Source organism: Alosa sapidissima, chromosome 5, assembly GCF_018492685.1.
Source record: "Alosa sapidissima isolate fAloSap1 chromosome 5, fAloSap1.pri, whole genome shotgun sequence".
In the NCBI taxonomy this organism is placed as follows: Eukaryota; Metazoa; Chordata; class Actinopteri; order Clupeiformes; family Clupeidae; genus Alosa; species Alosa sapidissima.
This window is the reverse complement of record NC_055961.1, coordinates 12,901,779-12,927,300: the sequence shown is the minus strand read 5'-3', so window position 1 is coordinate 12,927,300 and position 25,522 is coordinate 12,901,779. Positions and strand designations below refer to the sequence as shown.

General features: G+C 40.8%; 2 protein-coding genes, 1 long non-coding RNA gene and 8 other non-coding genes across 11 annotated transcripts in view; all 11 read right to left on the bottom strand.

The window, feature by feature from the left end:
- Positions 1-603: 603 nt before the first annotated feature.
- On the bottom strand, positions 604-5,829 carry LOC121709402 (prenylcysteine oxidase-like). Its single transcript, XM_042092726.1, has 6 exons — positions 5,403-5,829; positions 4,904-5,110; positions 4,246-4,420; positions 3,780-3,991; positions 3,108-3,248; positions 604-1,719 (listed from the first exon to the last, which is right to left on the bottom strand). The coding sequence occupies exons 1-6, from the start codon at positions 5,503-5,505 to the stop codon at positions 1,058-1,060; spliced, it is 1,500 nt and encodes a 499-aa protein (XP_041948660.1). The 5' UTR covers positions 5,506-5,829; the 3' UTR covers positions 604-1,057.
- A 4,452-nt stretch (positions 5,830-10,281) lies between these two features.
- On the bottom strand, positions 10,282-13,759 carry LOC121709407. The gene is made up of 10 exons (XR_006031950.1): positions 13,478-13,759; positions 13,119-13,154; positions 12,019-12,076; positions 11,773-11,821; positions 11,534-11,575; positions 11,279-11,336; positions 11,040-11,081; positions 10,785-10,842; positions 10,554-10,587; positions 10,282-10,370 (listed from the first exon to the last, which is right to left on the bottom strand). It is a non-coding gene; the product is annotated as an uncharacterized LOC121709407 (long non-coding RNA).
- LOC121710188 lies at positions 10,439-10,512 on the bottom strand. Its single transcript, XR_006032139.1, has one exon. It is a non-coding gene; the product is annotated as a small nucleolar RNA SNORD65 (small nucleolar RNA).
- Positions 10,666-10,738, bottom strand: LOC121710190. The gene has a single exon (XR_006032140.1). It is a non-coding gene; the product is annotated as a small nucleolar RNA SNORD65 (small nucleolar RNA).
- On the bottom strand, positions 10,921-10,993 carry LOC121710196. Its single transcript, XR_006032145.1, has one exon. It is a non-coding gene; the product is annotated as a small nucleolar RNA SNORD65 (small nucleolar RNA).
- LOC121710195 lies at positions 11,160-11,232 on the bottom strand. The gene has a single exon (XR_006032144.1). It is a non-coding gene; the product is annotated as a small nucleolar RNA SNORD65 (small nucleolar RNA).
- Positions 11,415-11,487, bottom strand: LOC121710194. The gene has a single exon (XR_006032143.1). It is a non-coding gene; the product is annotated as a small nucleolar RNA SNORD65 (small nucleolar RNA).
- LOC121710192 lies at positions 11,654-11,726 on the bottom strand. The gene has a single exon (XR_006032142.1). It is a non-coding gene; the product is annotated as a small nucleolar RNA SNORD65 (small nucleolar RNA).
- LOC121710191 lies at positions 11,900-11,972 on the bottom strand. Its single transcript, XR_006032141.1, has one exon. It is a non-coding gene; the product is annotated as a small nucleolar RNA SNORD65 (small nucleolar RNA).
- On the bottom strand, positions 12,155-12,229 carry LOC121710187. The gene has a single exon (XR_006032138.1). It is a non-coding gene; the product is annotated as a small nucleolar RNA SNORD65 (small nucleolar RNA).
- An 886-nt stretch (positions 13,760-14,645) lies between the features above and the next one.
- The window catches only part of ncbp3 (nuclear cap binding subunit 3), an 11,655-nt gene continuing 778 nt past the window's right edge, over positions 14,646-25,522 (bottom strand). Inside the window, exons 2-13 of the mRNA XM_042092725.1 lie at positions 24,856-24,921; positions 23,980-24,085; positions 23,577-23,702; positions 23,215-23,340; positions 22,477-22,652; positions 21,561-21,669; positions 19,219-19,318; positions 17,295-17,404; positions 16,730-17,036; positions 16,330-16,481; positions 15,958-16,137; positions 14,646-15,741 (exon numbers count right to left, since the gene is read on the bottom strand). Of these exons, the coding sequence (XP_041948659.1) occupies positions 15,446-15,741; positions 15,958-16,137; positions 16,330-16,481; positions 16,730-17,036; positions 17,295-17,404; positions 19,219-19,318; positions 21,561-21,669; positions 22,477-22,652; positions 23,215-23,340; positions 23,577-23,702; positions 23,980-24,085; positions 24,856-24,921 (1,854 nt within the window). The 3' untranslated portion in view covers positions 14,646-15,445. The remainder of the gene's footprint in view (positions 15,742-15,957; positions 16,138-16,329; positions 16,482-16,729; positions 17,037-17,294; positions 17,405-19,218; positions 19,319-21,560; positions 21,670-22,476; positions 22,653-23,214; positions 23,341-23,576; positions 23,703-23,979; positions 24,086-24,855; positions 24,922-25,522) is intronic.

Genomic DNA, 25,522 nt, shown 5'->3' with positions numbered 1-25,522 from the left:
GACAGCGGAGTAGTTATATTGGATTTGATACAAATTGATTTGTCGCATTATCTATTTTTTATGTTTATTTTGTTCTATATTAAATGTCATGTTCAGTATTTAACTCAACAAAATGATCTGCTCATGTAGTCTTCTTGGTCCTCATGGAGTGTCATTAAGGATTCAGTAGGCCTAGTCTGATAGTTGTATTCTACTGTAGAACTGAGACTAATGTTGAAAGCTGCAAGTAATTACAACCAGCTGTCATCAACCTAGTGAAGGTGGTTGAAATGTATGATAGGTTTCAATTATATGGACCCTTTCAACAATAACAACAAAAACAATGCTTGAACGTTCTATTTGGGCCCCAATCTACTTCCTCTGCATTAAGATAACATATGGAATGTTAAAAAGGAAGTCTTGTGGGGCCAACTATGATGCTGATAATGGAACTCTCTTGAAAGGGTCCATACTACCTGTTCAGTAAACTCACCAAATGTTCTCTGGGTCCACTGAGAATAAAACTTGTGCATTCTTTAGTAAGCCTACTCTACTAGAGAGGGAATCTGCCAACTGCCATGCTTGAGGATAGATACTTAGAACAAAATATTCCCTACCAAATAATAAAGAATTGACAAACATGTTTATTCCAATTCTCTTAAACATATATACAGTCCAGCAACAGAGGCATCTTCAGAACAATGTTCAGAGCTTTCAGAGACATTTAAATAAATAATTTAGCATACAGTGAACCGAATATTGATTTACTGAAATGGCATCAGCTGAAATACTTATAGGAGTGGCATGCCAGCCCAGTGTTTAATGTGTCGGATATTTGTAAATACATATGTACTTGTAAAATCAAAGGTTGTCAAATGCCTGTTTGACACCCATTAGTTTTCAGATTGAATAATCTTGTCAAAAGGAACATTAGCACGGAAATACCATTGTTGTTGTTTATCTAATTGAGATGCTGTCATTCACATTTCTGATTCACGCGCACACACACACTCTCTGTCTTTTAGCCCATTACCAGTAGCTCTTCAAAAAAAGTTCTCTGTACACTAGACGCTGGTTATTACAGCTCAGTCTTGATTTTATGCATCAAGTCCTTCTGGTCAATCATCTCAACCTGGCGGCTCCAACGGTGGTACGCAAGCAGGGCGATGTTCTTTGCCGCCACAGAACTCATCTCCATGGCACTGCCTGCCCACTCAATACCATTGAGGTAGTAGAGTCCATCATGTAAGATGACCGGTGGGAGTTCCTGGGTGCTCCAGTAGTGCGGGTAAGCCTGCCAGTCCGTTACCTGCACTGAGTAGTACGACTTAAACAGCGTCTTCAGCTCCTTCTTACCCAAGGGCTCTTGGGAAAAGACCTTGTAGACGGCAGCCTCTTGAGGAGGCTTGCGGCGGAAGCCAGTGGTGATGTTCACTGGACAGACGTTGGCCACACTGTTGAAGAACAGTTCGGGCGCCTCCGTGGTCAGGATGCTGGCGAAAGGGAACAGCTTGGGGTCTGGGTAGCCAAAGTAGGAGCAGTTTAGGTAGCCATGGACGATGGTGGCAACAGTATGGTGGTAGGCTCCCGCAATAGTGGGAGGCGGAGAATCAAAACCTTCAAAGGAGATGCCAGAGCCCACATTGGGTTGGAGGGGGGTGGCCACCACAACGATGTCATACAGTTCTGTCTGATTCTCCATCTGGCTGGAGTAACTGAGGCGATACTGAGACGACTCACCTTACAAAACAGCAAAAGGCATTTCACATTCAAATTGTCTCAATACAATATACTCAACTGTCACAACAGATACATGGAAAACTTAAGGAGTACACTCAACTATCGACATGTGGTGGTGAGAATTATGGAGGTATTATGTAGAACTGGACAGTGTGAGGAAGTACCACCCCCATTAATTTCAGTGGCCAACGCTAGGCTAGCTAATTTAGCAAAATATATACAGTGGGCTTCTACCTTTAAAATGGCATCCAACATATGCTCACTTCTTCCCACATTTTCACAACCAAGTCAATTAGGTGACATATTTCTGGTGGACACAACACGAAAGTATGCTGTCTATGTGGATTGGTGGATGAACTGGCAACTGACTGCAAGGAGGATCAGCCAATCCACATGGATGGCATATCGACAAGTAAACACATGTTGGACGCCATTTTTAAAGATGGCAGGTGGCCAACTGAGATGCTAACAGGCTGATGCTACCCTCTAAACCTAGACCCTCTAGTGGGAATACTTAGTTTAGATTAGTTTAGTTTATTAGTTTTGTTTGACAGGGACCATGCATAGAATAGCTTCTATACCAGGGTTAGCTAAATAGCTAATTTGCACCTGTAGCCCCTGGGCAGGATGTTCAAGCACAGTAAAAACATAAACAAAACACAGACATGAAAAGACAACAAGATAAACATTACAAATAGAAAAAAAACTAAGTGAAAAACTACTAAAACAAAGATTATACATGGCGGAGCAAGATATTTCCTCTGGAGCCACTTCCGGGAATCTGGATCGCACGAGGGGGGGCGGGGTCAAAATCCCCCTTTATGCAGTGCAGAGAAGTCTATGGCCATAGCGCAGGATTTCACCACATATGTTAAGATCTTGGTTCTATAGTTAGGAATGTGAATTTAATTGAATTGAATGTTTCATGATCCTCAAACCCTTTTGACCATTTCAGGTACATTTTTAGCATTTTTGAGCATTCCAGTCTGGAGAAAATCGACTTTATATCAGGTGTGGGCCTGTTATTTATTCTGCTGCTGTTGGCCGGTTGCTATGTACGGTCATCAATACGTCAACGTCACGCCTCTTCATGCAGACAGGACTCGACCCCCATAGGCATGAACTACAAAAAAAAAAAAAAAAACTATCTTGCTTCGTCATGTAAAATCAGTCTGTTGAAAGAAGTGTCTATGATTTATCTTTATTTACCCATCATTTTATATCTAAGAATGTGTGAAAGAGAAATTTCTGTGAAAACGATTCTGTGAAAACGAAAAGATTTCTATAGCATCTTACGGTCAGAAATATATACCCACCCCCATACCCCCAACATGATCTATCAATGCAAACATCAGCAGTGACGGTCAAGAGTGGTTTGAGTTGCATACCTGCAGCCTGAGGTGATATGGCATTGACCTGTGCTTGGATGAGGTTTGCTTTGGCCAGCTTTAACAGCCCAGAGCAGACCAGCTTATTCCCCCCCTCCACTGCCCACAGGTTGGCCTGAGCCCCTGCAAGAGATACCGCCCCTGGGAAACAGAAAAGGCATATCGTACACTCTTCCCCATTGGCTACATTGCAGCTGTTGAGTGAATAATTGTAAATATACTCATTTTAGGGGCATCCGTGGCCTACTGGTTAGGGGTTCGGGCTTGTAACCAAAGTGTAGGAAAAATGTGGGCGGGGGGGGGGGGGGTAGTGGTTGAGCACTGCTCTCCCATGCCCACATCCACGGCTGAAGTGCCCTTGAGCAAGGTGTCTAACCACTCACTGCTCCCCGAGCGCCGCTGTAGCAGGCAGCTCACTGCTCCAGGTTAGTGTGTGCTTCACCGGGTTAGTGTTCACTGTGTGCTGTGTATGTTTCACTAATTCACAGATTGGGATAAATGCAGAGACCAAATTTCCCTCACGGGATCAAAAGAGTACTTATACTTACTATTTTAAATTTAAGATTGAGTCTATGTCCAAATATGAACATGATATAGAGATAAGATGGTATGTGTCTGCAAGCTTTACACCTGACCACAAACAGTTCTGCGGAGGAACATCTGACTTCTTACCTACAAATGCAGGGATGCTAACGTTCTGGGCATAGTTGACCCTCATGATGGGGGCAATGACTTCGTCAATGAAGCGCTGAGACACACCGAGCTCCAGAAGCGACTCTGACAAAGGTCGCTGGGTCATATTGTGGAACCCTGAGCCTCCCAGAGAGCTCAGTAGCTCCTCCACCGAGCTGAAGGCATAGCCATGGGCCTGGTATTTATAGATCCTGTGGAGAGGTGTGGGGGTGGGGGTTAAAAGGAGGAGAGTGAAATGAGCAGATAAAGTATTAAATAACAAGAGATAGATAGAGAGAGAGAGAGAGAGGTGTCACATTCAGTAGATATTGATTGTCATTTGATGAGTGAGAGGGGCCAGGGGCAACAACAATGAGGAGAGATGTGGGAGGAGGTCTGGCTGCAGCAGTCACTAGAAATTCTTCTCTCGGTACCCGGTTCCCCTGCACCCTCATTCTCCACTCACCTCATGAACTTCTCCATGATCTCCTCCACCCACATCTGCAGGCGTATGAAGCTGATCCCATAGCGCCACCACAGACGGAAGAGGTCAAGGAGGTACCAGTCTGTCTCCTCCAGGATGAACTCTTGGCCATTGAACACAGCTGTTTTCCCAGCCACATTCTTCCTGTATTTCAGCCCTGGTGAGTCAAATCAACATCCATGATACCTTCCCAGATGGTACTCGAAACATGCGGTCCTGGTTTCAATTAACCTGGGTGACCACCCACTCTTATCTAAACCACTTTGGCTAGGAGGAGCATTGTATTAAGTCCAGTGTTTCCCATACATTGACTTATTTGTGGCGGCCCCACCACAATATCAACATTGACCACCACACAATGATTTTCCTGGTTGTACTAAATTGTGCTTAAATCTGGTTAGAATTATAACCACACTGCACTAAATTGTTAAAAACTGTTGCATTCAAGTTAATTCTGCAAACATACCACCACAAATAGAATTCAATTCTGTGGGAAACACTGAAGTCATTTTGAAAGCTGGTTTAACATATGGGGCCTAGTGAATTGTGGAACGGTATTCTTTTCGTCAATATACTAAGAAAACAATCTGAAATGATTGCCTATTTCAAGTGGAAGTGAGAACGGTCAACAGATACGTACCAAGTTGTTTAACGAAGTCTTGCATATGCAGATTGAGAGAATGGATGATGGATCCACCGGACTCATAGTCGTGGTGATTAACTGTGACTGTTGCCAACCGCCCGCCGACAGTTCCTTTTTCAAAGACATCAATGCGTACCTCTGGCCCAAAGTGCTGCCTTAAGAAATGAGCTGTCGCAGTTCCTCCAATTCCAGCCCCGACTACCGCTAAAGATACAAGAGGGATATAGAGATTGAGAGATATTCAAAGTTTTGGCATGATAGCAAGATTGGTTGTTCGTCACATCCTGTCCAGCTCTAACAACATAACTAGACAACACAACTGAAAGGTTACAATGTATAAGTCTACTTATGTATTGCAATCCTTCCCTTGGGTATCACTTAAACAGCTGGTAGGGACTACAATACTTGCAACAATAGTAGCCTACAGGCAACTGCACATTTTGATAGAACGAACCACCTATTTTGTTAGCATCCCCTGGACCTCAGACATGCTTACCGATTTTGGATGGTGGTGCGCCATCAAGTTGTGCAAATCCTGAGTCTCCGAGCACATAAACAGACGTTAATATCTGCAGATATATCAGAAACCCAGGGTTCATCGTTGAGCGTGAATTAGGAGGAAACTGAGCAATCAGCTCCGGGTTGGACTAATGTTACGGATGATGGATTGGGCCGGTGCAGTCATCGGGTCCACGGATCAGTCGCTGTAGCTCCGAATGTCTAGAAACCGATGACCGCTGCGAAATACAGGAAGTCGTTTAATCAGCCCGATGAAAAAAATAAAAACGCTCACTTTGAGGGTTTGACAATGACTGCCTGCCATCCGGTAACAAAACACGAGCGCCTGATTCCCTGCTGATTCCATATACGAGGTCACAGCCAATAAAACTGCGCGCGATAAGCCTTTTCCGGGTTGGGTGGGATCGAAATCCATTCATTGGCTGAACCAGAACCCAACGAGCAAAACGTAAAGTCTATGCTTTAACAGGACAGCAGAGGGTGCAAATTAAAGACGTTAAGAGCTACAAATAAAAGCTATGGCTACGACCTACAAAAGAGAGCAGGGTGCTGGTCATGTAATTAGAAGATCATGAAAAAGTTGATGTATTTCAGTACTTCCATTCAAAAAGTTAAACTTGTATAATGTATACATTAATTCCACACAGACTGATATATTTCAAGTGTTTATTTCTTTTAATTTTGATGATTATAACTATAAGGAAAACCCCAAATTCAGTATCTCAGAAAAATAGAATATTGTGAAAAGGTTCAATATTGAAGACACCTGGTGTAACACTCTAATCAGCTAATTAACTCAAAAACACCTGAAGGCCTTGACATGGTCTCTCAGTCTAGTTCTGTAAGCTACGCAATCATGGGGAAGACTGCTGACTTGACAGTTGTCCAAAAGACGACCTTCACACCTTGATGCAAGACATGGGTTTCAGCTGTCATTCCTTGTGTCAAACCACTCTTGAACAAGAGACAGCGCCAGAAGCGTCTCGCCTGGGCTAAAGACAAAAAGGACTGGACTGCTGCTGAGTGGTCCAAGTTATGTTCTCTGATGAAAGTAAATTTTGCATTTCCTTTGGAAATCAAGGTCCCAGAGTCTGGAGGAAGAGAGAGGCACAGAATCCACGTTACTTGAAATCCAGTCTAAAGTTTCCCGTCAGTGATGGTTTGGGGTGCCATGTCATCTGCTGGTGTTGGTCCACTTTGTTTTCTGAGGTCCAGGGTCAACGCAGCCGTCTGCCAGGAAGTTTTAGAGCACTTCCTGCTGCTGACTAACTTTATGGAGATGCAGATTTCATTTTCCAACAGGACTTGGCACCTGCACACAGTGCCAAAGCTACCAGTACCTGGTTTAAGGACCATGGTATCCCTGTTCTTAATTGGCCAGCAAACTCGCCTGACCTTAACCCATAGGAAATCTATGGGGTATTGTGAAGATGATTATACGCCAGACCCACCAATGCAGAACAGCTGTAGGCCACTATCAGAGTAACCTGGGCTCTCAACACCTGAGCAGTGCCACAGACTGATTGACTCCATGCCACGCCGCATATTGATGCAGTAATTCAGGCAAAAGGAGCCCCAGCAAGTATTGAGTGCTGTACGTGCTCATACTTTTCATGTCCATACCTTTTAGTTTGCCAACATTTCTAAAAAAAAAAAATTTGTATTGGTCTTAAGTAATATTCTAATTTTGAGATTTTCATTAGTTGTCAGTTGTCATACTCATCAAAATTAAAAGAAACATTTGAAATATATCAGTCTGTGTGTAATGAATGAATATAATACACAAGTTTCACTTTTGGAAAGACAAATAATGTACTTTTAACCCCACTACATTTGAAATATGAGCATGAAGTACTCGTTACTTTTAACCACATTTGATTCTTTAAATGCAATAGACCAGTGTTTCTCAAAGTGTGGTCCGCCAGCAGACGCGGTAAAATATAATAGAGGAAATGTTTGCAACATTGAACCAACTTGTATGCAAATCCAAACAGTTCTGCAACACTGTCTATAAGATATGTCAGTTTAAATCATATGAATCCTCTGACACAATAAGCAAAGACAATAAGCAAAGTGGTTCAGTGAGTAGGCCTATTGTGTAAGCCAGGGGTGGCCAACCTGCGGCTCTTTGCCTCCTCTTGTGCGGCTCGCGGCTGCTCAACTGATGTTCTCATTTCTCCTAGGATTTATAGTTTTTTATTTTTTGAAATAGCCTATATTTCTGGTAAATGAAAATGCTTTTCATAAGTTGATAGTACTGGCAATAGTTAGGCTGCAATGTTTAAATAAAAAATATTTTTATTGTCATGTTATGGATAGAAGTCTAGCCCATAAAGAAGCAGAAACGTTTGTTTCTTTAGCCAGGTGTAATGCTACTGTTGCAATCAGGAAAACCCTGATAAGAGTAAATAGAAAGAGGAACACGGACATTCAAAAGGCTGATTAATCTTTTTTGTAGGCTAGCAACCCTTCTGGTTGATATGTCAACATAACCAAAATAAAACCGTAAAAATCCTGTTTAGCACATTAGTTTGGTACTTGGTATGCCAGACTTAACTGATGCATAAAAGCTTCAAACCTGAACATTTCCCAAAGGCACTGACCTTTGCAAGTACAAGGTAAAGGCAGAGCCCGTCTACGGAGAGCCTGGCCACTCCGTATTAAGTCCCATTATAGACCCTTTCAACAATAAAAACAAAAACAATGCTTGAACGTTCTATTTGGGCCCCAATCTACTTCCTCTGCATTAAGATAACATATGGAATGTTAAAAAGGAAGTCTTGTGGGGCCAACTATGATGCTGATAATGGAACTCTCTTGAAAGGGTCTATACCGAATTTTGGTTGCAGTTCCACCAAAGTTCCACTGGGGGCGATCGCCATTGAATGCAGAATGAATGGGAGTCAATGGAGCTAGACGGCTAAATTTGTCTCTTTCACCTGATTGTCGTTGACAAATCTCAGATTTGATTGTAGTTTATATAACTTCGACATAGGTTACAGGTCAAAAGTTAAATGAACGAGTACTTATGTCCTTTTGATTTCTTACAGGTTGGGTCGTTGTTGCCCATAACACGCTAGCATTGTGCTAATGAATGACGTCATTGACACGTTTGAAAGGCTTTTTAGAACAATTAAGTGACCAGTATTAAAAAATATAATACTCAACCAAGTGTATTTTCTTTGCCTCTCCTTTCTAATACAATATTCAAATTACTTGAAAAAATGGTCAGCGCCCTCATGTGGAACCACAGGAGGAACTGCAACCAGTTCAGAAACCGGAAGTTTTCAGAGTGGCAGTTCTCCCTTTATTAGACATTCTCTGGCAAAGGTATGATACATAGACGTGTCAGAGAAGCAGACACTCGACGGAACATTTGACGGTCACATTGGCATCTTATCAGTTGTTATCAGAGCATTTCTCATGCTAATAAGTCAGTCAATGATGGGGAATTTGTGGTGTCATATCTTTGTTGCTTGCTACTCATTCCTGAAAATTACAATTTGCAGCATCTTCCAAGTGTTTCATTTTAAATGAAAAAGATTTAAAGTGTAGGCCTAAGTCGCTGTTGTGGTGTGGACATTTTTTTTTGGCTCTTCATGCTGGACTGGTTGGCCACCCCTGGTGTAGGCTAATATATTGTTTGAGTAGGTCTAATCTTTTTTTTTTTTAGCTAGGTGTTTTTTTTTAGCCATGTGTTTCTTTTATTGGTTGAGTGGTCCTTCGTCTGAAAATTTGAGAAACACTGCAATAGACCATCTTGAAGATTTTTTTCAATAGTTCAATTTGAACTTGGCTGAGGTAATTATGGTGACAACAGATTCTTCATCAGAACATCCGCCGTGTAGCCCGGGAGAGCCCAGACGAACCAGTTAGCAGTTGAGATTTGAGAAGTGATCAATACAAAAAAGTTAACCAGGCCATCCTCCATGATCATTGCAAAATTGTAATGAAACGAGACAATCACCTGACATTCACCACCACACAGCTGGATCTTTAGCCTATTATTAAATTATCTACTCATAGTTTTCTGGTTTTGTATTCAGCAGTGAAAAAGTTTTAGATGTAGGAACAGAATGAATAATGATTTAAATTTAAAGTTATGAAAATAGATAAAGGTCTCTTCAAGTCCTATGGCTGACCAAAGGATGTATACCCTATTAATGACCAAATACACATTTCAATACATTATAAAGGAAAAACACACTTGTACGTATGAATATGTGCAAGTATCTTTAAAAGCAAGTACTTCTGTACTTCAACTTAAGTAAAAATCTGACTTGGCAACTTCCTTGTCGTGGAGTAATATTGGACAAGGTGCATCTACACTTTCACTTAAGTAAAGGAATTGTGTACTTTGTCCACATCTGATTAGGATTCAAAAGTGTTATACTGATCTAGAAAGGAGGGGGTGGGGGTGATGGTAGCCACCAGTATATCATTTCCTTCATTACTATACATGTTCAGTCCTTATTTAGCTCAGCATCTGCCAATACATCAAGAACCACCCCGTTCAGTTCCTTCATCTGAAGTCATGTGCTGTAAGGTCAAATATAAATTCCCCTACAATGCACTACTGAGCTAAAGGGGCTTTCACCCATCCTGCAAAAGCCACTAGTTTCATTTGACATCAACATTCTGCTGACTTTAAATCAGCTTAACTTTAAGCTCTAAAGTGAAGTTACAAAAAGCTAAATTGATTTCATTTTCAAGCCACATTTACACTGAATCAAAAAGTACAGCAATGGAACCACTAGCTCAAAAAGTGTTCCCAAATAAATACAAACTGTCAAGTGCAATATGAAAACACAAACCTTAATGGTTATGAGGAAAACAAAAGCCAAAAGACCCAATCATCTCCTTCACAATTTATTGCATCAACATAAGACACTCCAACCATTCCAATTGAGCCATAAAAGCAGGGACTACCTGGATGCAGCTTTTCCTGTACAGAAAAAGAAAACAGTAGGTACAAACGCCACAGTAAAGACAGGCAGGATGACCACAAACAACTTTCAGAAAACCGAACATCAACACTGAACAATCTGACGGTAATTCCAGCTTTTTCAGTTTAGATGTCATCATACAGGTACAAGTAATAACGTTAAGGGGGAAAAAAGCAGCTAACCTTTTGAGATGCTCAGGTCCAAATCCCATACCAACTGTCAATTTAGAAAAGGAATAAGTTGCATTAATCACAAAACCTCAAGAACCCGTTTTGTAAAAACACACAACTTGATTTTCAGAAAACCGAATATCAACACTGTACAATCTGACGGTAATTCCAGCTTTTCAGTTTAGATTTCATCATGAAACAAGTTTAGCAAAATAAAGGGACCAAAACAAAAAAGCAACTCACCTATAAGATGTTTAAGATGCTTAGGTCCAAATCCCATACCGACTGTCAATTCAGTCAACTGTCAATTTAGAAAAGGAATAAGTTGCATTAATCACAAAACCTTAAGAACCTGTTTTGTAAAAACGCACAACTTGATGTTCAGAAAACCGAATATCAACACTGTACAATCTGACGGTAATTCCAGCTTTTCAGTTTAGATTTCATCATGAAACAAGTTTAGCAAAATAAAGGCACCAAAACAAAAAAGCAACTCACCTATAAGATGTTTAAGATGCTTAGGTCCAAATCCCATACCGACTGTCAATTCAGAAAAGGAATAAGTTGCATTAATCACAAAACCTTAAGAACCTGTTTTGTAAAAACGCACAACTTGATGTTCAGAAAACCGAATATCAACACTGTACAATCTGACGGTAATTCCAGCTTTTCAGTTTAGATTTCATCATGAAACAAGTTTAGCAAAATAAAGGCACCAAAACAAAAAAGCAACTCACCTATAAGATGTGTAAGATGTTCAGGCCCAAATCCCCTACCAACTGTCAATTCAGTCAACTGTCAATTTAGAAAAGGAATAAGTTGCATTAATCACAAAACCTTAAGAACCTGTTTTGTAAAAACGCACAACTTGATGTTCAGAAAACCGAATATCAACACTGTACAATCTGACGGTAATTCCAGCTTTTCAGTTTAGATTTCATCATGAAACAAGTTTAGCAAAATAAAGGGACCAAAACAAAAAAGCAACTCACCTATAAGATGTTTAAGATGCTTAGGTCCAAATCCCATACCGACTGTCAATTCAGAAAAGGAATAAGTTGCATTAATCACAAAACCTTAAGAACCTGTTTTGTAAAAACGCACAACTTGATGTTCAGAAAACCGAATATCAACACTGTACAATCTGACGGTAATTCCAGCTTTTCAGTTTAGATTTCATCATGAAACAAGTTTAGCAACATAAAGGCACCAAAACAAAAAAGCAACTCACCTATAAGATGTTCAGGCCCAAATCACCTACCCACTGTCAATTCAGTCAACTGTCAATTTAGAAAAGGAATAAGTTGCATTAATCACAAAACCTTAAGAACCCGTTTTGTAAAAACACACAACTTGATGTTCAGAAAACCGAATATCAACACTGTACAATCTGACGGTAATTCCAGCTTTTCAGTTTAGATTTCATCATGAAACAAGTTTAGCAAAATAAAGGCACCAAAACAAAAAAGCAACTCACCTATAAGATGTGTAAGATGTTCAGGCCCAAATCCCCTACCAACTGTCAATTCAGTCAACTGTCAATTTAGAAAAGGAATAAGTTGCATTAATCACAAAACCTCAAGAACCTGTTTTGTAAAAACGCACAACTTGAAGTTCAGAAAACCGAATATCAACACTGTACAATCTGACGGTAATTCCAGCTATTTTCAGTTTAAGTTTCATCACTATACAATCAAGCATTGAGATGAGCAAACCAATTGCAAAATCAAGTACAGTGCCTTTAAAAAGTATTCAGCCCCTTGCTAAAGTTGACAAGAGGAATAAAAACAAATCTGATGGATGGATCTTAATGCCTTAATTAAAAAAAGAGAAAATCTAACCTTTAAGGACAGCAATTTTCTATGTGAATGAATAATGTATCGGAAATTATCGTGATTTGCATTGAGCTCAATGAGCATCAAACCAGCTAATGGCACCTCTCATAGCACCACTTACAAGTCAGCTGATCCTTGCAGTTACCAGCAGTCTTGAACTGACACGTAACTGTTAAAAACAGCACTCACTGATGCACTTATTCTTACTGTACTCTACCGTTTTTTAAATGGTCCTAAAATTGTTGAGAATTGTTTTAAAACTTACAGTTTACCATGTTAGTTGCTTTGGCTAAAATGTGTCAGCCAAATGTAATGTAACTAATGTAATAGGCCAACTGAAATACACACCATGCCAATTTCTAGGTATGGTGAAGGGTATGTGATGTGGGGCCATTTTAATTCCAAAGGCCAAGGGAAATTTCAGGATGCATAGTATCCTGGATCCATTAAATAACTGGCCTTTAAAAATAAAAAAACTGCCTGCCTCTATGGGAATTCAACATAGAGCCAGGGGTATAAATATTTATGCACCCTGCATCTTAACTAAGAACATTTATTTACAATATATTATTCATTCACAGAAAAATGGTGTCCTTAAAAGGTTGGATTTTTTTTTTCCTTCATTTTTTAGATACATTTGCAAAAGCTAATTTTGTCATTTGTCTTTTTAGTCGACTTTAGCATGGGGCTGAATACGTTTTACACTGTATGAAACTTAGAACTTAAAATTCATATAAGCTACCTTCGATCATCACCACCTGCAGGACCAGGACACCAACTGCAGAAAAAATAAACAGCATTTAGCTACACACACGTCCAGCAAAAATCACATTTAACACTCAATCTATGATAAGCACTGCAAATTCACTCTGAAGAACGAAATCGTCAGTTGTCTCATATGTCTTCCTATTCGCAGTTTTCTTCATGGTAAAAGCAGTAAGTCAACAATGATCTTATTTAACTATAGCGTTCGTTTGGGTTTCAACTTGAAACAATTATGAATTTGGCCCCCTGTTCCGACAGAGTCTAACATTGCACATAATGAAAAAGTATCATTTTGTCAACAATAATCACTGTTTGAAATGTATTACATGCACCTACTTGCTGCAGGCTAGCACATGCTACCGCACCACGTGTTGAGGTTGACCAGACAGCGAACATTAGTTGGCTGAGCTCTAAGCAAACGGCGTTAACGTTACTGCCATCAAGTTCCCACACACCAAGCATCGTGTATACATGTAAAGATGACGGCATAAACAATCAAAAGATAGTTGGATAAACGTATTGCCATAATTGCCCTATCTACAGCTGGACTAGCCCTGCATCCCTCCACATTCAAATCGACGAGACGTCTTGAGAGACTACTCAACTGGACGCGCCTAGCTAATATAGCAATTGTGTATGACGTTTTTTTTAAGCGACGTCGACTGCGTAATACGTAGCTTAGGTAAACCCGCTTTTACTGACCATTATATTAGATTAGGTTAGATTTAGATTAGATTACATTTATTGTCATTTAATGGCCACCTTACACCAAACAACTTTGACAAGATTTGGGAAAGATTCTTGAAAGATTCTTTTGGGAAGAATCTTTCCCAAATCTTGTCAAAGTTGTTTGGTGTAAGGAGGCCAGAGTACAGCTACAGAGCCAATGAAATGCAGTTGACACCCAACCAGAAGTGCAAAGAAGCATTAAATACCAGGTGCAGGTAGAGTATGGTTGTGTATACAATAGAGATTAATAATGTACAGTGTATAGTTGGATAAATACAGGTTTTCTAGATATGTCTACAAAGATAGAGTATATATGTTGAGTATAAATGGACATTCTATATAACTATATATACACACATACATACATGTAATATGTATGTACAGTATATTGCACAGGTTTATGGGCAGGCTATGGAATATAATATATATATACACATATAAAATCCATTGGCATGGTATAGTCTATGGTCTTTGCTTATCACCCGTTTTATGGAATTGCATCTTTGGAGTGTTTTCGGTAAAGCCGATTTATACAATTTAGATTTTGCCCCCACATTCTAAGTATCTGCACTGCAGTACACTCGGTTATTTTTAGCTTATCTATTCAAAACCAACAGTTTCACCTCCTCCAACCGTACATAATTGGTTTGACGTTGAAATAAGCCCAACCCAACCTATCATAAATTGATCTGAATATGAATATAATGTAGGTTAGTTAACTTAGTTAATGAGCATAATCCACAACTTGTCTCAAATAAAAATTAAGACACCAACATTCTTTTTTGAATTCTTTATCAGCAGCAAAACAAGTTTTGCCAGGAGTGGACTTCAGAATAATACAAAAATTATTCAAGAAAACACACTGTGATATTTAAGGTGGGGGTCAACAAACCGTGCCATCTCTTTTAATCAATCAGGCAACCAGTGCAAGTTCCACCCTAGACTGTAATATCAGTAACTGCCTGCAAGAATACAAAAAGGGGAAGCTCAGGATGCCACAAAGTGGTGACAGAGCGGTAGAGACATTCGGATAAATTATTACTATCATTTTTGTATGTTTTGTTTTTTCTTTTTACATTGAAATCGAAGCCATATGCAACAATACCAAGGGTTCGATGTAATATCAGACTCTGATCTAAGCAAACAAATATTGGGCTGACTACACAGCCAGATAAAAACAAACAATATCACAATATTATACTCTTCACTGTCTGGCACCAGTGCCGCTGAAATGCCTCGATGAGTCATGCGCTCTTTAAGAGCATGATAAGAGAGTTGGAAAAAAAAGGGCTCGTACAAAAAAAAATATTCAAAACACATCTCATAGTAGGTAACAGGTCAACAGCATTATGACATTTAAACCAATGTCAGACTGTTCACCACACTTTGATCCCTAATTATGACTCAACTAACTCTTTATCACACACAAAAAATAAGAGCTCTAGGTCCCATGGTATGCAACACGACCTGCACAGGCAGTTAAAATGGCATTCTGATAATTTACATTGTCCTTTTCAGAGCACAATCCCAGCCTCTTCTGAGATGGAGAGTAAAATGTCACGCACACGAACACAGTCACGAGTCACTGTCCGAGCCGTTGCTGCTGTCTCGGCTGATCTCGATCTGCAGCGAGGGCAGGTTGTCCAGCCGGCTCTTCTTCATTCGGTTGGACTGCTGCTCTTTCTCCTTGATCATGGCGCCCCACATCTTCTGCAGATGAGAGTCATCCTCTTCCTCCTCCTCTTCGTCGTCAGATTCCCGGCGGCCTTGCCGGTGGGCGGTTCGCGAGCTGGAGGACGTCGCTCTCCCCGACTGACCCGTGGATCTCTGGGTGCTGTTGTGAGATGGGCCCAGTCGACTCCAGAGGCCTCCTGCATGTGGCAGACCAGAACAGACAGAAAAATGTATTGACTCAAACTAGTCAAAACTTAAACATTTGAGTCTAATACAAACACACATTTTGTAAACAATCTTATTAATTTAAAAACAATGTTATATCTGTATGACTTGACTAGTACACTGACCGGAGATCGACTGAAAAGATGAAAGAGAAAGGTATTTGGCAGACAGGAGAGAGGAGTACCTACCACTTTTCTTGTCTTTGGTTGGCTCAGGGTACAGGTTTCGGACATCGCGTTTGGCCACCCCCAGTCGGCTGTGTACATCTGACAGATGTTCACGGCGAGGAGACAGGTTTCTCGGAGGTGGAGAGACAGAACGCCGCGGATCCGGGGAATGTCGTCTCTTTCCCAGCCTCTGTCTCATGTCTGTTGATGAAAGATCATTTTTTGAGAATTCCTACAGCGAATTCAGTCACTTTTGGCTGCAACAAGCACAACAAACCCTTGCAATATCCCAGTGGGATCACAATCCCCTGTAGGAAATTGGGCAGGAATTGTTAGACACATGATTAAACATATGATTCTGATGAAACACATTTGGTAAAATCACAAGAATACCCGTCTTGCTACTTGAGGCTGCAGGTCTCTGCTGCTGTCTCTTCTCCTCCAGAAGCTGACGGACATCAGTGACCTTTTCCACCGCAGATTTGGTCCTGTTACCTACTTCACTCGAAACCCTGTTCCGTACGTCACTGCCTGAACTAGATTGTCTATAAAATAGGCAGAAGGAAAAAGAACATATACATGAAGATTCACAACTAGTCACAAAAGAAACAAACCAACTATCTATACTGTAAATCGGCAACGTTTTGAAGAATAGCCTATACTCTTCATGTTGTCATGGCATCATTCAAAATTCTGCAATATTTCAAATGGACCATAACATGTCAAAAAGTGCAGTGTGCTTTGGGCCAAATTAACTTCCAAGGGGACCGGGACAGGAGTGCAACCAACTCACCGTATGATCTTCAGGTTTTCCTCCACTTCATCTGCATACATGGTCATCTTCATGCTCTTCTTCGGTGATGGCGTGGAGATCATCTTCAGCTCCAGGTCGTAGTCCATCTCGTCCGAATCAGACGAGGCGTTCGAGGGGGTGGCGTTGGGGCGACTGCGTGAGCCCCCCAGCCCTGTGATGCGCAGGTTCCGGTCTCGCTCCACGCGGTACTCCACTAGGCGATCATCTGCGTCCATGTCCACCTCGCCTTCCTCTTCCTCCTCCTCTTCCTCTTCTATGGGTTCCTCTGGTAAATTCACCAGGTCAGCTGCAAAGAAGGGAAAGCAGATTTGGTGACCAGACCCAGGAAACCCTCACGCATACTTTGAGGGGACAGTTGGTGTAGTTAATGACAATAGCCAAGTGGCACAGTAGAACCCATTTATCAGTTAAATTCATGAAACAATAAATACATCTTTACAATACATACTCAACTGTTTACAAAAAACACTTCAAATCTACCTTAGGCTATGAAAAGTGTTATTGACAGTCAAGTGAATATAGCGGAATTTTGGATTCTTCTTACCAGAGTGTCTGTGTGTGTAGGGTGGTGTATGTCCCAAGCTGTCCCCTATAAGGGGCTTTTTGGTCTTCAGAACATCTCTCTGTATTCTCTTGTTGTGGTATCTGCGCTTCCTGTTGGTAAACAAACAGTGCAAAGGGAACTTGAGCACAAGCAAAAAAAGCCTTTTGAATTAGGATATTTAAAACGGGTATCGGGAATGGCTTACAAAATATTCATGTTTTAAAATGATATGTGATCAGCGTAGACCTCAATCCATTTGATACAGTTCTATGTCTATTCATGCATGCTAGAGTAAGGAAGGAGTTCTGAGAATTGCCAATGATGGGAGTGAAGCGAATCTAGTGTTGTAACCATTGCAAAATGTGTTGCTGAAACTTGCATGCTAAGCATTAGTGTTGTCACGATACCAAAATTATGACTTTGATACGATACCTGCCATAAATATCACGATGCTCGATACTGAAACGATACTACAGCGAAATCCTAAGATATCTGGAAAAGAAAGGACTCATACCTCCTCCAAGTGTATTGAGTCATTTGTGTTGAATTCGGTGCTCTTTTGTAGTGTGCAGGTCAATTCTGGGTTCTAAAACTTCTAAACTTCCTACATAATTATTATTTTTTATAGTCAGTAAAATAGTAAGCCTACTTTGTGTGATTAAGGCCTTTATTGTTTGTTATAGTTAATTTGTTGTGTTTTGGCAATAAAGTAGCTTTAAATAGCCAAACTAGGCTAGATCAAGGTCAGTGTTGATATTACTGCATGCAAATCACTGAATGCTATGCCTAATCTTTAGGCCATCTGAATTACAGTATAGGCTACCCTAGGCCTTCCTGTGTTCATGGGATTTTATTGACAGTTGCAAAGGGAAAAATGTGAGGATAGTCTTCTTCTCGCCCACCTGGCCTACACCATTACCTGTTGCAATATATCTGTGTGCATTACATTACGTCTATTTCTTTGATAACATGATTTGCTACCACGTAACAATAAGCCGCTATTATGATGGTAATATGCTGTGGGCTTTAATTAGCGCATTTCGGGTAGCCTATCGGCCTATCCTACATCTGGGCAATAATTATTGAACAAATTGCAGTCTACATGCCATGACAAAAATGACCAGTAGTACTGACCGAACATGAAATAGATTGTTTGGTAGTGTTGGTAATGTTATTCGTGAACATTGCGCTTTCATCACGTTAGCACCCTATGATTACAGCTCGTTATGTCTCGTCAAAATATTACAGCTCGTTATGTCTCGTCAAAATTCATTGATTAAGGAAGGTTCGCTTTATCCCAAAGAACCATACTCGTTTCACTTTCACAAAACAGAAGAGAAGAACTTGGCACTAACCATGTAGTTGTGTTTTCTATAGCATAATCGTTAACCTGTCGTTCTTTGAACTCTTTAAAAATGTTGGGATATGTCTGCGAGGTGTTTAGCCAAGTTCCATGCGTAGCATACTGCTTTTAAATGACTTTGAAACATGTTTTACAAACTGGCCTCTGTGTACCTGATGGCTTGCCTTCACTATTCGCGATGTATCCAAAATAGTTCCAAAAGAACTATGTTGACGTTGCTGCGCACTCACTCACTCAGAGCTGCCTGCTTGACACGCCCACTTGCCTAGATGCGTGCAAGGAGCAGTGAGAGCAGCAGTTCACACAGACACAGAACGTTATTATCGTTCTGAACGTCGGAAATCGTATCGTTTTTTGCGTGAAGGCATCGTGATACCTTTTTAGTATCGATACACCGTGCAACACTACTAAGCATCAGTACTGAATTCACCAATTACGTCTTTTGACATTAGTTTTTTTATATTAACACCTTCTTTTTTTTGTGGAAAACCATTGGTAAGTCCCCAGGCCTGTAATTAGCACAGTATACATTTTGTTCAAAAAATTATAGGAAAGCCTTACCAAGAATTACTCAGAATGCCTCTCATGCCACCATAGTTGGGGTTGCCATACTTCATGTAATACCTGCTCCGCCTGGCAGCTCCAAGCTCTTTCTTGTCCTCTGATAACATACAGACAGAAAAATGGCATTGATGGTAAAAAAAAGATGAGCTTCTCGCTTGATGGACAGTGTGGTTAGTTCACTGCAGTCTAAATAGCATACAGGTCAGTAATGTACACTACTGTTCAAAAATTTTCACTTAGAAATGTCCTTATTTTTGAAAGAAAAACACTTTTTTTTCCCAGTGAAGATAACATTAAATTAATCATAAATACAGTCTAGACATTGTTAATGTGATAAATGACTATTCTAGCTGGAAACGGCTGATTTTTTAATGGAATATCTTAGTGTTACCCATACATTGACTTATTTGTGGCGGCCCAACACAATGTCAACATTGACCACGACACAATGATTTTTCCAGGTTGCACTAAATTGTGCTTAAATCTGGTTAGCATCATAACCACGCTGCGCTAATTTGTTAAAAACTGTTGCATTCAAGTTAATTCTGCAAACATGCCACCACAAATAGAATTGAATTCTGTGGTAAACACTGTATCTACATAGGTGTACAGAGGCCCATTTCCAGCAACCATCACTCCTATGTATAATGGTACATTGTGTTAGCTATTCGCGTTAAAAGGCTAATTGATGATTAGAAAACTCTTGTGCAATTATGTTAGCAGAGCTGAAAGTTGTTGTGCTGATTAGAGAAGCTCTAAAACTGGCCTTCCTTTGAGCTAGTTGAGTATCTGGAGCATCAGCATTTGTAGGGTTCGATTATACTCAAAATGGCTCGAAAAAATAACTTTCTTCTGAAACTCAACAGTCTATTCTTGTTCTGAGAAATGGAGGCTATTCCATGCGAGAAATTGCCAAGAAACTGAAGATGTCCTACAATGGTCTGTACTACCCCCTTCAGAGAACAGCACAAACAGGCTCTAACCACAATAGAAAGAGAAGTGGGAGGCCCCGGTGCACAACTAAGCAAGAGGACAAGTACATTAGAGTCTCTAGTTTGAGAAACAGACGCCTCACAGGTCCTCAACTGGCAGCTTCATTAAATGGTACCCGCAAAACGCCAGTCTCAGCGTCCACAGTGAAGAGGCGACTCCGGGATGCGGGCCTTCTAGGCAGAGTGGCAAAGAAAAAGCCATATCTGAGACTGGCTAATAAAAGGAAAAGATTTGATTGGCAAAAGAACACATTGGACATTGGATAGAAGAAGATTGGAAAAAAGTGTTATGGACAGACGAATCTAAGTTTGAGGTGTATGGATCACACAGAAGAAGACGCAGAACAAGTGAAAAGATGCTGGAGGAGTGCCTGACGCCATCTGTCAAGCATGGTGGAGGTAATGGGGCTGCTTTGGTACTGGTAAAGTGGGAGAGTTGTACAAGGTAAAAGGGATTTCGAATAAGGAAGGCCATCACTCCATTTTGCAACGCTATGCCATACCCTGTGGACAGCGCTGGATTGGAGCCAATGTCCTCCTACAACAGGACCATGACCCAAAGCACACCTCCAAACTATGCAAGGACTATTCAGGGAAGAAGCAGTCAGCTGGTATTCTGTCTGTAATGGAGTGGCCAGCGCAGTCACCAGATCTCAACCCTATTGACCTGTTGTGGGAGCAGCTGAACCGTATGGTACATAAGAAGTGCCCATCAAGCCAATCCAACTCCTGGGAGGTGCTTCAGGAAGCGTGGGGTGAAATTTCTTCAGATTACTTCAACTAATTCACAGCTAGAATGCCAAAGGTCTGCAAGGCTGTAATTGCTGCAAATGGAGAATTCTTTGATGAAAGCAAAGTTCGAAGGGAAAAATTATTATTTCAAGTAAAAATCATTATTTCTAACCGTCAATGTCTTGACTATATTTTCTATTCATTTTGTAACTCATTTGATGAATAAAAGTGTGAGCTTTCATGGAAAACATGAAATTGTCTGGGTGACCCCAAACACCCTTCTGAACAGTAGTGTAGGCTCAGGGCATGTTTATGTCTCTGTTCCTGCATACACAGCACCATCCATTGCGCAATACAAAAGCATCATATGATTACATACATAAGCATTAGTGACCAATCCACCCCCCGCCCCCCAATTCCCCTCCTCAGATACATACAGTACTAAGAAGCATGCTAAAAGCAGGAAGGATAATTTGGTCATAGGCAGATCTAAACACTAACAAGTCAGTGAAACACAATATTGTGCTTTCATTATTATCAAGGTAAGAGTATCAAGTTTTTTGGAAGTAGGGAAGAAACATCTATGTATTAGTGGTAAAATGTGAAATGTCTTACCATGAGTAGCAAACCTTAAAAACAGCTCATTTCCTTTAAAGCCTTTGGTCGTAGGACGCAAGTCATTGCGCAAAATTGAATCAATTTCTGCCTGAGAGAGCACATCTGTCTGGGATACAAAGGCAAAAAGGTACATATCAGACAACTGTAAATGGAAACCATTTCAGGGCCAAACACCCATTCATCCAAATACTGAGAGGCTGTGTAGCGTTACGCCATTTAGTCCACACAACCATGGCACTTTCAAAAAAGGCACACACTTTTGAAAACAGGTTCAAGTGAAGCTGTGAAATGCAACCCTTCTGTCAGAGTGTAGACTGGCATGGGGACAAACGGAGCTTTTTGAAAACTATGACGACACAGCCAACTTTATCCAATACTGCTTCAGTCTGACCTTTCCCATTCAAAGCCTCCACAATGTCCTCAATGGCAATGGACAAAGAAAAATGTTTTTGACTGTCAGACACATCATGGATACAGCCAATTTGTTTAATTTCTAAAGACATATTCTGTCAGAAACATAAGGAAAATATACATACAATGCGGCTTGTGGCAAATAAGAAGCTATGTCAATGTGCCACTGCCATTACACATATCTCCAGTGTCTCGGAACTAAAGAACAGCTGCATGACTAAATCGCATTTGGCCATGTGACACCATAATGTTGCAACGCCTCTGCTTAACCAGAGATGATGGTAAACTAATATAACAATTATTTTATGGAATTTAGTTTTGTAAATATAATAATAAAGTAAATAAAGTTGGAATTTATGGAATTTAGTTTTGTAAATATAATAATAAAGTAAATAAAGTTGTGTTATCTTGTAAGAGACATGGTAAGATTTACAAAAAATATATATGTGTACATACATCAACTTGAGAACACACACATAGCACAGTTTGTTGTTTTTTTTACCTCAGAATTCACTGGCTCTGTTTTTTTCTCAGTCTCCTCCTCACTGTCACTGGCCTTTCCTTCGCTGGCTTCGCTGCTCTTGTCTCCTTTCACAGTTTCCTGCTCGTCAACCACTTCACCTTCCTCCACATCGTCATCATCCTCATCATCATCATCTGACTCACGCCCACGGCGAGCTAACGAGACAGAACATACAGGGAGAGAGACATTTGGCTGTTGTGAGAGCGTGTACTGCACAGAGACCTTGCAAATCATTTGAATCATTTGCACTGTATGTAGTAGCCAAAATTCCCACAATGAGTATAAGTATAAGTATAAGTATATATACTCTTTTGATCCCGTGAGGGAAATTTGGTCTCTGCATTTATCCCAATCCGTGAATTAGTGAAACACTGCACACAGTGAACACACAGTGAGGTGAAGCACACACTAATCCCGGCGCAGTGAGCTGCCTGCACCAACAGCGGCGCTCGGGGAGCAGTGAGGGGTTAGGTGCCTTGTTCAAGGGCACTTCAGCCGTGGCCTACTGGTCAGGGTTCGAACCGGCAACCCTCCGGTTACAAGTCTGAAGCGCTAACCAGTGGGCCACGGCTGCCCCTAAAATTCCCACAATGAGTAGTCTGTTATGCAGAGTAATAATTGCACATATGCCTGCCCGAGCCTCCGAAATATGCACCACGACAAGCACTGTGTACTCAGTAATACAGTTGTACGAAAAACCCTTCTCCTCAATCACACCTTTACGCTCTTGTCGGTTGCTTTGTTTTGTCGGGCTCCTGTTCGCCGTCTCTTCTGGGTCAGGCATGCGGCTCATGTTGAGGAGGACGCGGGAGGATGTGACATCATCGAGCCACACAACGTTGCCTGGGGAACAATATCAGATATTTCGATGCTTAACTGATGAGGTAAGTGGTGAGTGGTTCCATCTATTCTGCATGACACAGCTGACATTATTATTGGCCAGGCTTTCATATTTGTTGAAACTTCGTGCCAGTCCTTGTTACAGTACATCATGTGGTTATGTTATGATCATTATGTACATTACACCTCACTTTAAAAATCTCATCAAGAAAAGTACAAGAACATGGAAATTCACTCACAGGACGCATCATCAATCCATTCAATATGGGCAGGGGGATACTCCTTAAAAAATCCAAATATGTCTTTGGTGCTCATATTGTCCACCCCACAAAGATGCAAACCCTCCAAACGAACCTTTGGAATGACTATAGAAGAAAGGAGAGACAAAGTAGAATAAGACATTTTGAGACACTGCTTACACTTGAATTACATCAGTAGCAGAACTACCTAGAAGCTGACTCGAATACACTGGCATTCTTAATGCTGTGTTAGTAGCCAACACAAGGTCAAGTGGCATCTTATGCTGATGTGACTCATGCTGAGCATAAATGGGGTGGGGGGAAAAACAGGTTGAAATGTGAGAAGGATGACTGCACAGCCAACTTCCCCACATCACAATTTAAGACAGTGAAAAACGAGTACCTTTCTTCAACAGCTCCTTGTCCAGGACAACATTTCTCTGAGACACATTATCATCTGCACGGAAATGGAAGCGCCTTGCTCTCTTCTCCTTTTTCTCCACTGCCTCCTATTAGCCACAAACACAGTGCATGTGCAGACATACATTAATGTGCGGTGCGTGAGGAAAGATGAGGGTGCATGCATGTGTGTGAGGGGTTCTTTTTTAGGCATACTGTCTTGCAATTGAACGTGAATAAGTTTACTTACTTAAAAACATCAAAGCTAAACAAGCCATCACGACATCGCTACAAATACAGTATGTGATTAAAATCAGCCAACATCAATGTAGACTATAGGCTACGTAGATAGATGATAGATAGGCTAGATAGATTGATAAATAGCCTAGCCTACTTTATTGACGCTTGGTGAAACAGCATGGAGCGGATATTTAGGTTCAGATGCTTGTTCTTTTCCTTTTTGAGTATGTAATGATCCCAAAACTTTACTTGAAAACTTTAGACATTCTCTGCCATTTATGGATATCTTGACTCCGCCATCGCGCCAGCTAAATTCAGAATGTATCACGATCTTTCTTATACTGTCTATGATCACGATTCACGCGCTAGTGGTGCGCTTCCTGAACAACGGTCCGTGTGGAACAATCAGATCCCTGCGCATATAGTGCGCGTCATAGGAATTTAACGAGGCTTCGAGGCAGGGGTTTTGCCTCGAGTAATTTTTGTAATCGAGTTATTCGAGTAACTCGATGAATCGTTTCAGCCCTACTTTAGAAAAACCCAAATCGGTCGGTCTCTAATCCAGACTCAGATTCGCAGCAAGACTAATCACCGAGCACATAAATTCCACAGCATATCCAGGGTTAAGTGAGTTCCTCACCTTCGAAGTGACATCTATCCCGGTGATGAAAGTGCCAGCCTTATTTTCATACCTTCGACTGGTATCCTGTAGAAATATAATGGCAATTATATAGCAGGATATGTTAGTCATAAGCCTGTACAACTATAGCAGTTTCCCAGAATTTAGCCATAAGTGACCTGCTTCTGACCCACGTTACTGTTTGGTGTATACAGTGTTTCCCACAGAATTGAATTCTATTTGTGGTGGTATGTTTGCAGAATTAACTTGAACGCAACAGTTTTTAACAAATTAGTGCGGTGTTGTTATGATTCTAACCAGATTTAAGCACAATTTAGTACAACCAGGAAAATCATTGTGTGGTGGTCAATGTTGATATTGTGGTGGGCCGCCACAAATAAGTCAATGTATGGGAAACACACTGGTGTATAGATATTAATGTATCATTGCCACTGTATGGTCCAGACACTAATCAGCGTAGTATGGCAAAGACCATACTAGCAAGTACACACATCACAACATTATGCATAGTAATGTGAACTAACGTTATGTTGTTTTACAGTTACTCAAGTTACCTTACTAGCAAGTGGCTAGCTGGGTAAGAAACACATTTAAGTTACGTTCGCATTTTGAAGCTTTCGTAGAAGTTAAGTCACTTAGTAGCTAGGAGAAACGTTTAGCTGCCAAA